General features: G+C 36.8%; 1 protein-coding gene across 1 annotated transcript in view; it reads left to right on the forward strand.

Annotated features, from left to right (window-relative positions):
* The window catches only part of LOC128992959 (intermembrane lipid transfer protein VPS13A-like), a 56,470-nt gene that overhangs the window by 11,489 nt on the left and 30,064 nt on the right, over positions 1 to 14,917 (forward strand). Inside the window, exons 13-20 of the mRNA XM_054416705.1 lie at positions 20 to 239; positions 1,277 to 1,376; positions 2,054 to 2,205; positions 10,676 to 10,914; positions 11,710 to 11,846; positions 12,681 to 12,823; positions 13,841 to 14,001; positions 14,470 to 14,672. Coding sequence (XP_054272680.1) covers positions 20 to 239; positions 1,277 to 1,376; positions 2,054 to 2,205; positions 10,676 to 10,914; positions 11,710 to 11,846; positions 12,681 to 12,823; positions 13,841 to 14,001; positions 14,470 to 14,672 — 1,355 coding nt within the window. The remainder of the gene's footprint in view (positions 1 to 19; positions 240 to 1,276; positions 1,377 to 2,053; positions 2,206 to 10,675; positions 10,915 to 11,709; positions 11,847 to 12,680; positions 12,824 to 13,840; positions 14,002 to 14,469; positions 14,673 to 14,917) is intronic.

Consider the following 14,917-nt stretch of genomic DNA (forward strand, 5'->3'; position numbering starts at 1 on the left):
GACACCTGTTTGGCTGCAGGTTTTCCAAGCCAAGGCTTACCCTCTGTCCTCGCGCCTGGACCATGAGTTGATGGAGGGCGAGAGGCAGATGGGGCACAAGTTGCCTCGAGTGGTAGGGGAGCAGACGACAGCAGGGGCGGAGGACTCGGAGACATCAGCTGATGAACAAGAACCTGAGGCAGCGGCCATGACGTTCATACGGCGCCGGGAGAATGACACACACCGCAAGACTATGCATGGTGGGTTTCACAAATGTTTAGCAAGTACTACCATTGAATTTTGGATACTGAAGTAGACAACCCATCTATATAGACCAGCTGTAGCCTTTTTTTAAACATAGTTGAATGAACCACTCAAAGTGTGTGCTTAGCTGTATAATTATATTTTATTCCTTAGTTTTTGTTACTGCGATAGTTGTAGCATAAAAGTTACTTTAGGTTAAAAGTTGTTTTTTCAGTTTCGCTTGGTTAAAAAAATAGCGCACTCAACAAAAAGTCATCAACATCATTGCGATCTATCGGTGGCTTATTCAATCATGTTATTTTGATTATAAAACTGTGCTACATGTTTAAGATGGGAATGGATTGCTTAGCTCTGTACATCATTATACAAAGGTATTGCTTTCTTTCTTCTAATAAAGTGTTATTAAATTGGTTACAAACATTTCCTTTCCAATAGTTTTTAGGGAAAAAATTGTGTAAAAAGAATGTTGGTCCTCAATTTTTTTTTTTTTTTTTACTATGAAAACCACAGAGATATCTTTTTCAAAAATACATGTGGTAGAAAGTACATCTGAGTAATGAGCCAAGGTGTTCTTGTGTATTCAAAGATTATATATTTCATTGTGGATAGTAGCCTCCGGAATGCCAAATAATATTAAAAAGGTTTAAATAGCTGCTATCAAGCAATCCATTTAATTGCAGTTGCAACTAGTTTCGACTCCCATTTGTAGTCATCATCAGGCGGTACAAGGACTTCTTCTTTCTTCATATGAAGAGCGTCATATTTAACACGTAAAAATAAATAAACATTTACACACGACACAAAACACGTTACAGACATGAAACATTTACTGATCAGTTACGACAACAGACGACGCTAACCTGGCGGAGTTTAAGTCCAGACTGCGGGTGGTCATTGCAGTGGTGTACGTCCTGGAATAATATTTTAGGGGTTTATAGCTGATAAAACAAAATCACACTTAGATTTTGAAACACATGTTTTTATTGCAAATAGAGTAAATGTTAAAGATGATAAAGTTCTAATTATGTCACAGAGAGTGTCAGTATGGTGGGATACCCTGCAGACTCTGACTCGGACAATGAGGAAGGAGTAATGGAGAAACTGGCTTGTGCCATCGGACATCTGTTTACTGGGTGAGTAGTGGAGAATATGGCATGGCTTAGAGGAGATTGCATGCTAAGAATCTGTGATTTTAATGTCCTTAGCTGTCCTCTTGATTCCACCTTCAACTTTTTATCATAACATTTTCTCATTAAAGGTTCATCTCTTGCTATGTTGGTCTGTTGAGACTCACAAATAAGTGCTATGTCAATAAGGAAGATTATTGTGAGGTAACATGGTTGTTTTTTACTGTTACCTTACCTATAAAAGCAGCCATTTGTACTGGTTACCAGAAGCTATCTCTTGACTCCTGCACTCTTTCACCTTGTCACACAATATTTTCTGACTACGCCTACGCCAATAGAATTTTGTAGGGAAGAATCTCACAAAAAGCAGTCCAAACACCTATTTTCATTTTTTTGTTTTTTTACACATTTTCCTGCTTCTTTTATCTCACCCCATTCCTAATTTCCTAAAAAGACAAAATTATAACCTTATAAGAGCCAGGAAAGTTTGTGTACCGTTGAAAAATAGTTGGCAACACTACCTATAAATACTCAAAGATTTTTGTTGTCGCACTGTAATTATTGTTGTCAAAGGTTTTGAAAGTTATGACTACATATCGTTTTTAACTTTTGTTGTAAGATTTATTGTTATAGTTTGTTTATGAAAAAAGTGTTTTGTTTAGTAAAAAACCTTGTGTTGACAGAGACAGCAGTGATGGTGAGGCCAGTGAGTCGGAGGAGTCTAGTGGAGCAGAGCCGTCAGGAGAGACTGAAGACGCCTCGGAGATAGAATCCATGAGTGTCCAAGGCACCGTGGTGGGGCGTGACGAGAGAGCTGTCTTCCTAAAAAAACACAGTAAGTGCTTATTTTATAAAATTTAAAATTAGTTTTTGTTCCATTTTCTTTTTTTAGTTGTATTTTTGTTTATATCCAGTGCATTTTGTTTATAGGAAGTAAAGGTGATTGTTATCTGAGTCCATCAAATGAACAACAAAATATTGAACTAAAAACTCTATTGTGTTGATAAAAAACAACAACCCAAAAACTAGCCTAGGCCTATCTGTATTGCCAATATTATCAGTCTATTACTCTTATTTTATTATAAGTGTCAAAATGAAGTTTGGAGGATATAAACATTTGTGGTTTAAAAATCAACAATGACAACTTTATTTTCCATAATAATAATAATAATATATCGCTTTATTTCATGAAGTAACTAATGTATACAAAACAAAGAGATTTTTGCGCGGCCCCGGCATTAGAATAAACCACAGTATCCCCTGCTTGTAATAAGAGGCGACTGAAGGTGGGGGGGGGGGGGGGCACCAATTCTTTCAGCGTCTCCTCTCCACACCAACATTTTCTGTTTAAAATCAAGACCAGGTTTTGCAAATCACTCCGGTCTATTCTCATGTATGGCTCCGAGTCCTTTGTCTTCCACCGTGTTGGACGTCTGTTCAGACAGAGGGTTCAGCTTAAAAACTTGGGTTTTCTTGCACATCCTAGGCTGCGGGATAATACAGGGGACTTGGTCAGCTTGGCTAGCAATGACCTGGCTGCCCTATCCACCGGCAAAAAACTCCTGCCCTATCATCCGGCATTCAAAGTAGTACCAGATAGTGAGTGTCCTTGTAGGACCCTTCTGCGGTTTTGGGTTGGCTCTGCCGAGACCACTGCTTGTTTTAGGGGTTCATGGTTTTGGAGGGCGCGTAATCCGGGTTATAGCCATGCATGGGCTGAACCAGGGTGACATTCTTTGAGGGGACAGTATAGGAGGGAAAAATTTTAAACAATGTCTAAAAGTTTCAATTGTGCAAGGAACAACTCTGGGTTCCCTAACCCGAAAAAATACAAGGCTGAAATTACACCTGGCTTGGATTTTGACCCGTTCAGGAAGAACTCACATTTGAGTCGTTTTCATGTTCGCCCTTCAAGTCCTCAAAACAATCAATATTCTCCAACTACAACTACAACAACATAACTAAAAGTCAAATGAATAAAATCCTTGCTTTGATTAACTGTACTTGAATATTTCATCGTAATCTCAATCTCATCACGCCACAAAGAAAGCTGAAGATACAACTGCAGGGACTTCTATAGCAAATGTGCTACCATTCCATCCATCCCCACTTCAATTTTCCCATCTTCACGAAGTCGCCTTGCAAAAAACTATCTTTATAATGAAGGAAATTCTCATATTGATTTAATTTTACAAGACGATTAACACAACTGACAATGAAATAACTTGTGACAAAGTGGGTTCTCATGTTTAGCTATCTATATATTAATAGTATAATTTTAAAAGGCTGTCATGTAGTCTGACAACAACGTATGTAATTTCTTGACTAACTAGTAGGCTCCCTGATTAGATAAATAAATTTAGAAAAAATAATATTAATACTTTCTCTCTGCGTTCAAGAGCTAAGCTAATTTTTGCAGGCTTGAGACTGCCAGTGGCCGCATTAAAAGTATTGACCCTCAAAGCCCCAGGGGGAAGGGGGTTTCAGGTTTGTTTGGTAGAATACGTTAAGAAGGGTAAAAAATATGGACAAACCTAGAGGCCAGTGTAGGACAGAAAGTAGAGGAGGGGGTGAGAAGTAATGGGGCGAAGGCTACACGAAGCAAATCATAAAGGAAAAGCCTAAAAGATGAAAGTGGTTTAGGATACTTGAAAGATAATGAAGAAGTTTAGGTTCAGATTAAGTAGTTGAGAAGCACAGGTCCGAACATCCAATAAGCTAACCAAGGTAGGCAAGAAGATAACTTTTGGTTTTGGTAAGATTTAGGAGTTTGAGAAGAACAGTGGATCGAGTGATATGGATACAAGAAGGCTTAGGGAAGGTCATGGAGAAGACTTTACTTGCTTCCACCATGACATAGGGAGATCTGGGGCCGAGAGTCTAGAATATTCCAAATTTGAGATAAAGTTTTATTCTGCTTTCACAAAATAAACCTTTTCTCACTTTTGAAATATTCATAATGAAATTGGTTTCTAGGTAACAAATAAAATGTACAATTAAATGAATAATCACCTGTTTTGAGCTACTAAGGAATACTAGCATCCTACTGACTTGAATTGGTGTTTTTTGACTGACAATGTGACTTAAATTATTTTATGTTGGATACTATTATACGAGAATTTTATATCAAAATGCTAGGCAATGGATCCTCTCCCCCTGAGCCAAGATAAATAGAATAGAGTCCATACATCTATCCTCTTAACTGTATCTATTAAAGCTGTCTGTAGGAATGTCCAAATAATATCCATACAACCAGGCAAAAAAAACTCACTTATTCTAGCTAAAATTTATGTTTAAAAATTGGATTTGAAGAAAAAGCTTTAACAAACTTGTTCAACCTGCACAGTGTAAAAAAATATTAAATACCGTAGACTCCCTCTTATCCGGACACCTTTTAACCGGACACCGGTTTAACCGGACTACACTCAGCGAAAATGACATCTCTTTAACCAGAAAATGTTTATCAGCACATAAGTTTAACCGGACTAGATCGGCAGGAGGTGGGCAGTACTGAAACGTCTGTTCTCGTGGGAAAGATTTGAGACCAGTGATCACGTGTCTTAATACAACGCTCTCCTAAATTTAAGTGGAATATCACAGTAAACAGTTCGTTTTAACGAGTTTTTGGGGACGTCGGTTTCACCGGAAAACCCGTTATCCGGACTGGCCTCGGTCCCGAGGAGTCCGGATAAGGAGTCTACTGTACATCAAATAATATAAAAATAATGTTCTGATTTATAGACAATTACAGTTCACATCAGCCACTCAACTAGCAAACTAATACCATAGATCACATGCTAATACTGTAAAATGTAATTTTAAAAGTTATCTATATATTAAATTATTAATAAGCAAGCATGTTTCTTGATAAACCTTTTTTTAGCTTGTGTGCGTCGCAGGGGAAATCTACCCTTACTGTTAGAAAGATATTTGCCTGTAGATGTGCAGAATTCCTTTATAAATTAAAATAGGCCCAAAAGTAAGCAATTTTGACATTCCGCACCTCACCTACATGACGGATTGTTTGTCATTCCCTATTTCAACCTCTAGTATTTAAATCCACCCCCTCAGTGATAAGGCTGAGCAGTCTACACTGCTTAATTGGAAGGTTCATTCCACTCACTCCAATGCCTGGCCACATACTGTACCATGAAGCTTTTCTACCAAGGAAAGACTCTCAAGGAGCTTGTAAGGAAAACCTATTTGAATTACGAGGCTGTAACGATGGTGGTTTCCTAGAGTTTAAACAACATTCTTTGAGGAAGAATGAATGAGTAGCTATAGAGCGGATAAGATTTTATACTCTTTATAAAAATCTTAATAAAGAGATTTTTATAAAGGGGGGGGGGGGGGTAGTGAACAGTTCTTGCAGTGAATTTTGTAATATCTTGGACTGTTAAACCTGTGCATTGCAAAAAGAAATTATGTTTGTTTTGCATATAGGCTACTTGCTGTAACATGTTTTATTTACATATAGTAGAACAAGACACTACAACTAAAATAAAATAACTTTGTCTTCATTTTAATACTTCCTCTCTGCGTTCAAGAGCTAAGCTCATTTTGCAGGCTTGAGACTGCCAGTAGCCGCATTAAAAGTATTGACCCTCAAAGCCCCAGAGGGAGGGAATTTGGAAAGTTGAATGTTAAGAAAGGTTGAAATTTTGGACAAACCTAAAGGCCAGTGTGTGGGGGAGGGGTGGAGGAGAGATAAAGGGGGTCAAGAAGGTTAGGCCTATCTGAAGCCACTGACCGTCTGAAATAAAATACCTAAAAGGAGAAAAGTAGTATGATAATTGTGTGAAAGATAGTTAAGAGGATTAGGTTCAGAATAATAAGTAGAAGCAGGGGTCATAAAGTCAGAAAAGCCGATAAAGTAACCAACGTATGTAAGGAGAGCTTTTGAAATTGAAAGATTTAGGGGTTTGTTTGGGAAGAACAGTGGATCGAGTGATGTGAATTCAAGAAGGCTTAGGGAAGGTCATGGAGAAGACTTTGCTTGCTTCCACCATGACATTGGGAGATCTGGGGCCGAGGGTCTGGAATACTCCAAATATGAGATAAAGTTTTACTTTGCTTTCACAAAATAAACCTTTTCTCGCATTTGAAATATTCACAATGAAATTTGTTTCTAGGTAACGAATAAAATGCACAACTACATGAAGTTATAATCACCTGTTTTGCGCTGCTAAGGAAATATGAGAAAATGGGTAGATTACATTACTTTGCCCTAACTGGTCTGAAAACACTTTAGGGGACTCAATAGTTAGCTCCTTTAATTTTCATTTAATGTCTACTCTCTGAGTCGGTACTACTTTTAGCAATAAATCATTTCTCATTACTTTTTTATGAAATCTCTACACCTAGCTCCTTAATTCTGTCTCGTCCCCTGATGGAATAAGTTCCTTCCTAAATACATACCAACTTAAAATTTTACTAATATCTCTTAACTGCCTACATTTACCTCTGGTTTACCCACAGGACTGCCACATTTATTTATGTAAGAACTTAACTTTATGTAGATAGAGAATAATTTCAAAGACTTTGAACTGTCATTTTGTAATGAGCCTCGCTTACTACAGCTACTGACCTACCCGTATCAACTTCAAAAGACACTAATTTGTATTCTAACATAACCTGTGTTTTAAATGGTTAAACCTTACTCATTTTACTAGACTCTTCATTAATTTCAAACAAATTACCTATGCTCTCAAAATATCATCATTTACATTATCCAATAGTCTACCAATAGTTAACAATGGTCTATCCAATAGTTAACATCGAATACCTTATCCACATAGTTATGTTTAGGCATACTTCTATTATATCTAAAATCACTTTTATTGTTACAAAAACTAAAACTGTGGTTTACTGTTTTGCTAAGAACGGCACACATTTGCCAAATGATTTCCTTGACCTTATTTGTGACGCCTGCAGCCTTAAAAACGGCAATTCCTGCCCATGTGATCAAAGCCATCACAACAAAAACACTACTGACACTGCTGCAGACGATGGTACCTGTTGTTTACATGCCGGTTGTGGGATGTGCCGCCGGGTAACCTCTTGGTCTGGCTTGCTGAGGTGATGGGCATGGTGACGCAAATGCCGCCGCCATGCGTTGGATGTTGGATCCTTTTGCCATGGCCATTGTCGCCTCCCACCGAAAGAGATACCGTGCATCTCGAGCTGTGACAAATTTCAAATGCTTTTTTGAACAATAAATCGGATTCTGATAAAAGTCTCTGCTTCAAATTTCACTTTTTAAGCTGTTAACAAGGCGATATCATAAATAGCCATTCAAATTTGCGCCAAAATCACAATGTCTCAACAAATTCATCAACTGTGCAATATACTGCGAAACACTCTCGTTCTCTAATTGGTTTGCTAACCTGAAACAATACCGTTCCACAATGGAAGATTGAGTTGGTTTTGATCTTAAAGAAAATAGGAAAGCAAAATTTGTGTTACCTAGTTTATTTATATTAATTTTGTAATGTTTATAATTGACAATGTCACCTGTTTCATCTGGGAAAACCAGAATAATGTAAAACGTTTTTGTGGCAATAAACGACGTATGACTTTAATCTCTGAGATCGGCCTCGACAACATCGTAGAGCTATGCTTCAGGGGGAGGGTACCTGGAACTGTGTCAAGCAGTTCGCTGATGCCATACTTCGAACTAAGAAGGTCGATCTCGATCGGCCTTAGCCTTCGGAAGAAAACAAGACGGAAATAACTCAACAATTGGTTTACCTTATGGTTGCCAGATTCTTGAACAATTGTGGATTTCTTACTCTATGATCATTTCGCCAGAGGTGTGGCATCTTCAGGAACACAGTTTATATTACATCTGGCAGTAACCAATTGATTAATTATTTGTTCTTGAAGCTGGAATAATACACAAATTATGGAAATAACTCCTAATGGCATAGTTAAAACGGCTTAGCCAGAAGTAATGTGTGGAGATTGAGCCTCTCAGTGTGAATAAACACATTTTAACCTTAAAAAAAATAAAAAACTGTATACAAAAGATAAAAAAAACTACCCAGCCCAACGCAACCACATGACTAAATAGCAATAAGAAGTATGAAGGGGCATTTTATCTTTTTTTTTTTTTGGTTTTGTATATCTTACTATCTCACGTGATTTGTTGTAAAGTGTGATTTGTTATAATTAATCTGTTTCAAGTAATGTTTATTTAGAACGGCAAATAAATAACCAATCGCAACAGTGTAAGGAAAACATTTAGAATAGATTTCCACAGGTGTGGTGCCTGATCACACGCCTGCTGTTGATTTCCTTGCTGTGGAGCCTACTTCAACCCTCCCTACTATGGTTAATATGTGTGGTGAGCTTTTCTTCAGCTCAGCTGTAAAACTCTACACTTCATCTGCTGATTGTTACACTGCAGATTAGATTAGGCCTATAATGTAGTATAAGATGATGTAGTTGTATCTATGTAATGTAATGTTGTCTTGTTAGAATAGCAGTGAAGCTTTGAAGCTTATCATACACATAGTTTCAGTTTAACTGTCATACACCAGACCTGAAGTTGAAAAATATATTTGATGAAATATTTATACAATAATTTTCTAATCTGAAAAAGATTATGTTTTTGGGAGAAACCCCTGGAAAGCTTGAAAAAGTCAGACCGAAGACACCATGTTGTTCTGTTAAAAATTTACAAATTACAAACTTTAAGTACTTTAACTACTCTCATTATATGCTTTCAGAATATGTTTCTCAGATTTCCAGAAGTTTGTTATTTCCCCCACCCCTAAAAAAAGAGAATAATTTTTTTTCAAGTTTGTTTTTTCAATCATTTAGTATTAGCAGTTTTATACTTTTTGTCTCGTGTTAAACAGAGAATATCTCTTTGTAACAAGGTTACAATACCCCTTCTGTATTTACTGAGACAGTTTTATTCAGCAGCTTAGCAAATTTTGTTATTGTAATAATAAAGTTAAAACCTTTAATTCTTTATTGGATGTTTTCCTACTATTCAGCATTTAGTTTAATTTGATTGTTAGAATCGGCATTACTGATTGGTTGTATCATTGACTATACCATGGTATATAGTCAATGGTTGTATACACTGGAAAACCAAGAAAACACCTTTGAAATCATTATAAGATGCATGCATGAAACAGTAGATTAAGTTTTTAAATGTGCTTCTTTAATCCGTTGTTGTTCACACACTCATTTTACTCTATTCTTTTCCCTTATTGCTGGATAAATTTTCTTGCTTGTTTTGCTTAAGACAGAATTATCTTAATTTGATTCAAGCGTACAAAGCTTGTGCAGAAAAAGAATTACTTTTAAATATCAACTTTTACAATAATTATTTTTTAAATATCAATTAGTCTAAATATTTGTTGGCTTAATTTGCACACATATTTTAGTTCTTAGTTGAGCTGTCTTTTTTGCAAAATGTAACATCTTAATTTTTAAGAGGAAGAAGCATAGATTATAACCATACCTTTATAATTGACCTGCCGTATAGTTATATATGTGTTCAACTTTGTTTTCCTACTGATATGAAAAACATATAATTCATCATATTATGCAAGTCGTTGTCATGATTGGGGCGTAATATATTCATGTGACCATCACATGAATCATTTACAGCTGATTGACGGTTTGTGAGTATATTACACTACCCAAGCCTTAGGGGCTAATAAAAACCATGCAGTTAAAATGTTTGAATTAATTCACAAACGGAACATAGATAAACACACGAGGTTTGTTTGAACTATGATTGAACAATACCATAATTTTAGTCATAAAGAGTTCATAAGACAGTCCAGGATTGCTCCAGTGGTTTCTGAGTTATGTTTCTTTTTATTTTGTGTTGCTTATTCTGCCTTACATTTGCATAAATTGTGAAAAGGTGCAGTATACCTGATACTGCCTTGGGTATCTGAAAATTCTTCATTCTCAGAGTAGAAGAGTCACAATTCAGTATTAGGTTCAGGTATAGCAATCTTTTCACAATTTATGTGTATTAGTGTGTACCTCCGCACATCTGTGAGCCCTGAGAGACTAGATAGCAATAGTTATACTCCGTTCTCAAAATTTAGGCGGTTTTAGGGGAAGAAATCTGTCCCCTCCAATTGATCCTACACTTAAAACAATAGCAATAATAGCTGAGGTTTGCTAAAACAATAATCAGTTTCAACATTGGGCAAAAATAAGTGATGGGGTAGCTTCCCTGAAACAGCCAGTGCACAGAATTGGATACCTCCCTCAAAGGTTAATTACATGATTGTATTTGTGTATGTTTAATGTAAAGAGGTTACTTTACGCAGGTGACTCGGTGGACTCGGGTTTGGAGGCAGAGTCAGTAGACAGGATGGCCACCTACGTGATGATCGAGTCACGAGACCGCCTGGAATTGACCTTGTCTCCTGTAGCTCTGAGGGTCATCTCTGACCTGGTTGCGTCATTTACGCGGCAGTCTGCCCCTGCGCTGCACAAGGCACCCAACCTGGCACTGGTCAACGACCTGACCCCTGCGTCTACCGTTACTCTTCTGTGCAAGACTGAGGTGAAAAAAGAATCTCACTTTTAAATTTAAATCATCTCAGTTGTGCCATCCAAAAAAGCCTTCGTTTCATTTTTTAGGACACTCGCCTTGCACGGCTTACCAAATTAATTCGGACTAGGCTTTTTTATTACGTCACTAAGGCTTTCCTTCTTAGATTTTTTTATGTGTTAAGACCAATACAGATTGACCCTCTTAACCTGAACTTTCTCATAGCAGTTTAGCAATATATTTTAATCTAGTCCAGGTTAAAATTACAAGAAGAGATTATGAGATTATTATTATTTATTACAATGAAAAGTTGTTTTTAGTGTAAGAGCACAGTTTTAATTATTAATTTTCAGTCTAATATCGTAAGATGAACTGGAATTTAATATTTATATAATTTCATGGAATTATGAAATTTGACATTGCATTATTGACAATCATTATGATGACTAAATCATGACTAGACATTTCTTCCTTTTTTCTTTTTGGTATTGATATTCAATCGTGATTTTGTGCATTACTGAGCTAGTAAGCAATAAAACCATAATAATTCAAAACCAAGAAGAAAATATGTCAAATTAAACTCAAGAAGAAAGTTATTCACAACTAACTTACTCGAGTAAAGAATTCCAGGCTGATGACAGCACACACTTAATTTGATATTACAACTGTAGAATGGTACTATTCCACTGTGTAGACTGTTCAAACACACTCAGACTCTTACAATTCAGAGTAGTTTTACACTGTATGCCTTATTTTATTTTAGTTTGTAACAAAACATATTGTACTAAGTTGTGGTTGACTTGTCAGGCCACTCCAGGTCAGGTTGTGATGACTGCGAGTTACGCAAGGTCTGACTCTCTACCCAGTAGTCCAGCGTCCACCACAGCCTCGGGTGACTTGCTGGACGAACACACGCCTTCCGAGTCTGAGAACGACATTGAGAGGTCAGTGAAGCGATGTTATTAATTGAGATTTTTGTAGAAAAACTCCTAAAGCAGTGTTTACACGTCGCCAAGGCAGGTAGGATACGGGGTAAGTTACCTGTCTCTAATGTATTTCAAGTTACCTGGCTTTATTATTCTAACTCTGACCAAAGTACACAATAACATAATTACTGTACAATTTCCAATTGTACAAAGTCAAGATGCTGATCACCTATTGTGACATCAGCAAAATAAACTCCTACCATTATGATGACCTTATATCATCTGTTGTCTCTCTACAACTGTGTCCCTACAAACACAAAGTAATAATCTCACACACAACAAGTACAATCGTGAATTACTAACAATCATAAATACTGTTTTCCATCATACCCTTTGAAATAATAACGCTTCAATATACTAAATGTTTTTTTTTTTAAGCTCTACAAAATGGTTTTGGTAAGAAATTGCTAAATTTTAATTTTTTTGGGTTAAAAATGGGAAAAACCAATTTTTACCTCATAAAACACCCATAAACCTTCGTGCCCATAGTCCAATCATGCTGGCTAGCGAACTCGTTCGAATAAATGTAGGTTTACACGTTTATACAAAATTTTGTCAAAATCGGATCATTTTTGCTCGAGTTATCAGGATGGTGTTTTTGGCCTCTAGGGACCTCAAAACAAAAAAGTAAATCGTTAAATCGGGTCCAGGTCTTACCATGAGTACTACGGTAATAGCTTATTCCCTATATGGGAAATTCGCTAAAATTTATTGTAAAAATTGGGATAAAAAATATACCCATCCTGTCTTTTGACTTCTCATCAGAGTATGTCTTACACGTGTATTTTTCAGCTTTGAGGGTAACTTCTCAGTGTACTCCAATGTTGAGCATGGTAAAGGTGACATTCTCTCTCCACTTATGAGGTTTCCAACTGAAACTGTGGCCAAGCTGTACAACAGAGTCACCGACCAACGGCTGAGGATAGAGGTTCCAGGTGATTACTGATTAGCTATCTATAATTAGTCTCTACTAGAGATGGGTTGACATCAAAATTTATCGATTACTGATACCAAAATGTCTAAGAATCGTGGTATTGAGTATAGGTATGGAGAATCGACATATCCCTAGTCTACTGACTATCTTACTGATTGGAAATGAAATTATTCACGGAAATGCCACTTTTGGCATTAGTAATTAAATACTTTATTTTCTTTGTACTTAATTGTAGTTTATTTGATGATCTCACATGTTTTAATGTAACGTGAGTAAATCAATATCATGCAAAACAGTGTGTTTCTTGTAGAAATTATATTATTATTAAATGTAAATGTGTGGTGTGTGTTCGTGTGTGAACATCACACCATATTATGATCATGCCACATCTGAATCATCACATCTGTCATGTGAGGTGATGTTTTAATAAATTCCCATTAGCTGCCACGGCCAAGCCATACCCATGTATCCTTACCACTACACTAATCTCCAGTCTGTCCAAGTCCAACGGCTGTCTCACCACCTGGTGGGCAGTCGTGGTTGTTAACATAATTGTGTAGTTTTTTTTTTCAATTTCCCATAACTTAAGTCTCTTGTCTAGTTATAACGTTGTCGTGACAGTAGGCCTAGCGACGTTACAGTGCTGGACTCTGTGCTTTTAATTGTTTTATTTCAAGATCTTGGTCATTCCACTCACTTATTTACTATGAGCAAAAACTGATTAAGAGCAATTCTGCTAACATTTTGTATTTATCATGGCGCTAAATTTTAAATTTGAGATGCTATCACCACTTTGATGATTCATGATTTATTTAGCACTTTATTTACACCACATTTATTTACCACTTTGACCATTATGAATGATTTATCAAGGTTTTGATGTTGTTTCAATTGTAGTACTTGATAAGCTCTTGTGTGAGTTAAATTCATTTTTAGCTAGACAAGCTCTGACACACAAGGAACATTTTATATTTAACTAATACTCAGAAGAAATCACTAAACCACCCTCTATTGGCAGGATTTGAGAAGCTAGAGGTGTTGTGTCCGAGGCGCACAGTCAGTAAGGTGCATCTGTTGCATCCCACGGGTACCAACACAACAGGGGCTCGCTACTACGTGGTGGTCAACCTGGACAGTGGAGATTGGGGTCGCCACATCACTGTGCGGTCGCCACTGCAGGTAATACTCCTCCTAGCTCTTTCTCTTATATAAACTTACTTACTTACTTCTTACTGCCATGGCCCCAATGGGCTTTCAAATTTTCCATGTTTATATTTTGAAAGAATGAAAATATATCAATTGAAATCAGCTGTAAATACTTAAATTTGACAGTTCAAAGAGCAGAGGTTAAGAGGTACAGGTTCTGCTTCCGAGATATTCTAAGTATCAAGCATTTCAAAGTTAAGATAAAACATCTGATTACAGGTAATAAGGTTTTGGTTATGTATTAACAGGCCATATAAAATAGATTTAACATATTTATATATTAAAGGCTAAAAAGTAAAAAAATAATTTATAAATAAAAATACAGTTGAAATTCATAGGGAAGCAGCTAAGTCACAAAATTTATAACCTTTAAATAACCAAACTTCTAGTAGGAGGTTATAATTTAAAAAAATAATAATTGCGATTCTCTTAACCCTACAGATAAGGAACGAGACTTCTTACGCGATGGGTATCTACTACAAGAAACCAGTGCTTGAAGCCCTCGGTATTGAGCATATAGGAGAGTCCACCAATCCGTTTGAAGATACAAACCGCATTGCCATCGTAGAACCTGACGAGACGTACAATGTGCCCCTGCATGTGGCGTACCACTGTAAACTACACATCCTGCCTGCATACGTAGAGTAAGTGATGAACTGAATCTCGCTATGGCATTTTTATTGAGGGACAATCCATGCCCAGGGGTGGCACAGCCTGATTACGATTGTCATAAATTGCAGGTGCAGCTTGAGTACAGAGACCACTGTCACAAAAAAGTGCCAGTGCCCTTTTTCTATTCTAATGCCCATAGATAGTCTAGTAGTGGGCGGCTAACAGAATAGGAACTAGGGGCAGCAGAAACCTAAATCCGTCCCAGTTTTAGGTCAGT

Source organism: Macrosteles quadrilineatus, unplaced genomic scaffold (genome assembly GCF_028750875.1).
Source record: "Macrosteles quadrilineatus isolate MER2022 unplaced genomic scaffold, UCM_ALF_1.0 Scaffold_4__1_contigs__length_99947679, whole genome shotgun sequence".
Taxonomy (NCBI): Eukaryota; Metazoa; Arthropoda; class Insecta; order Hemiptera; family Cicadellidae; genus Macrosteles; species Macrosteles quadrilineatus.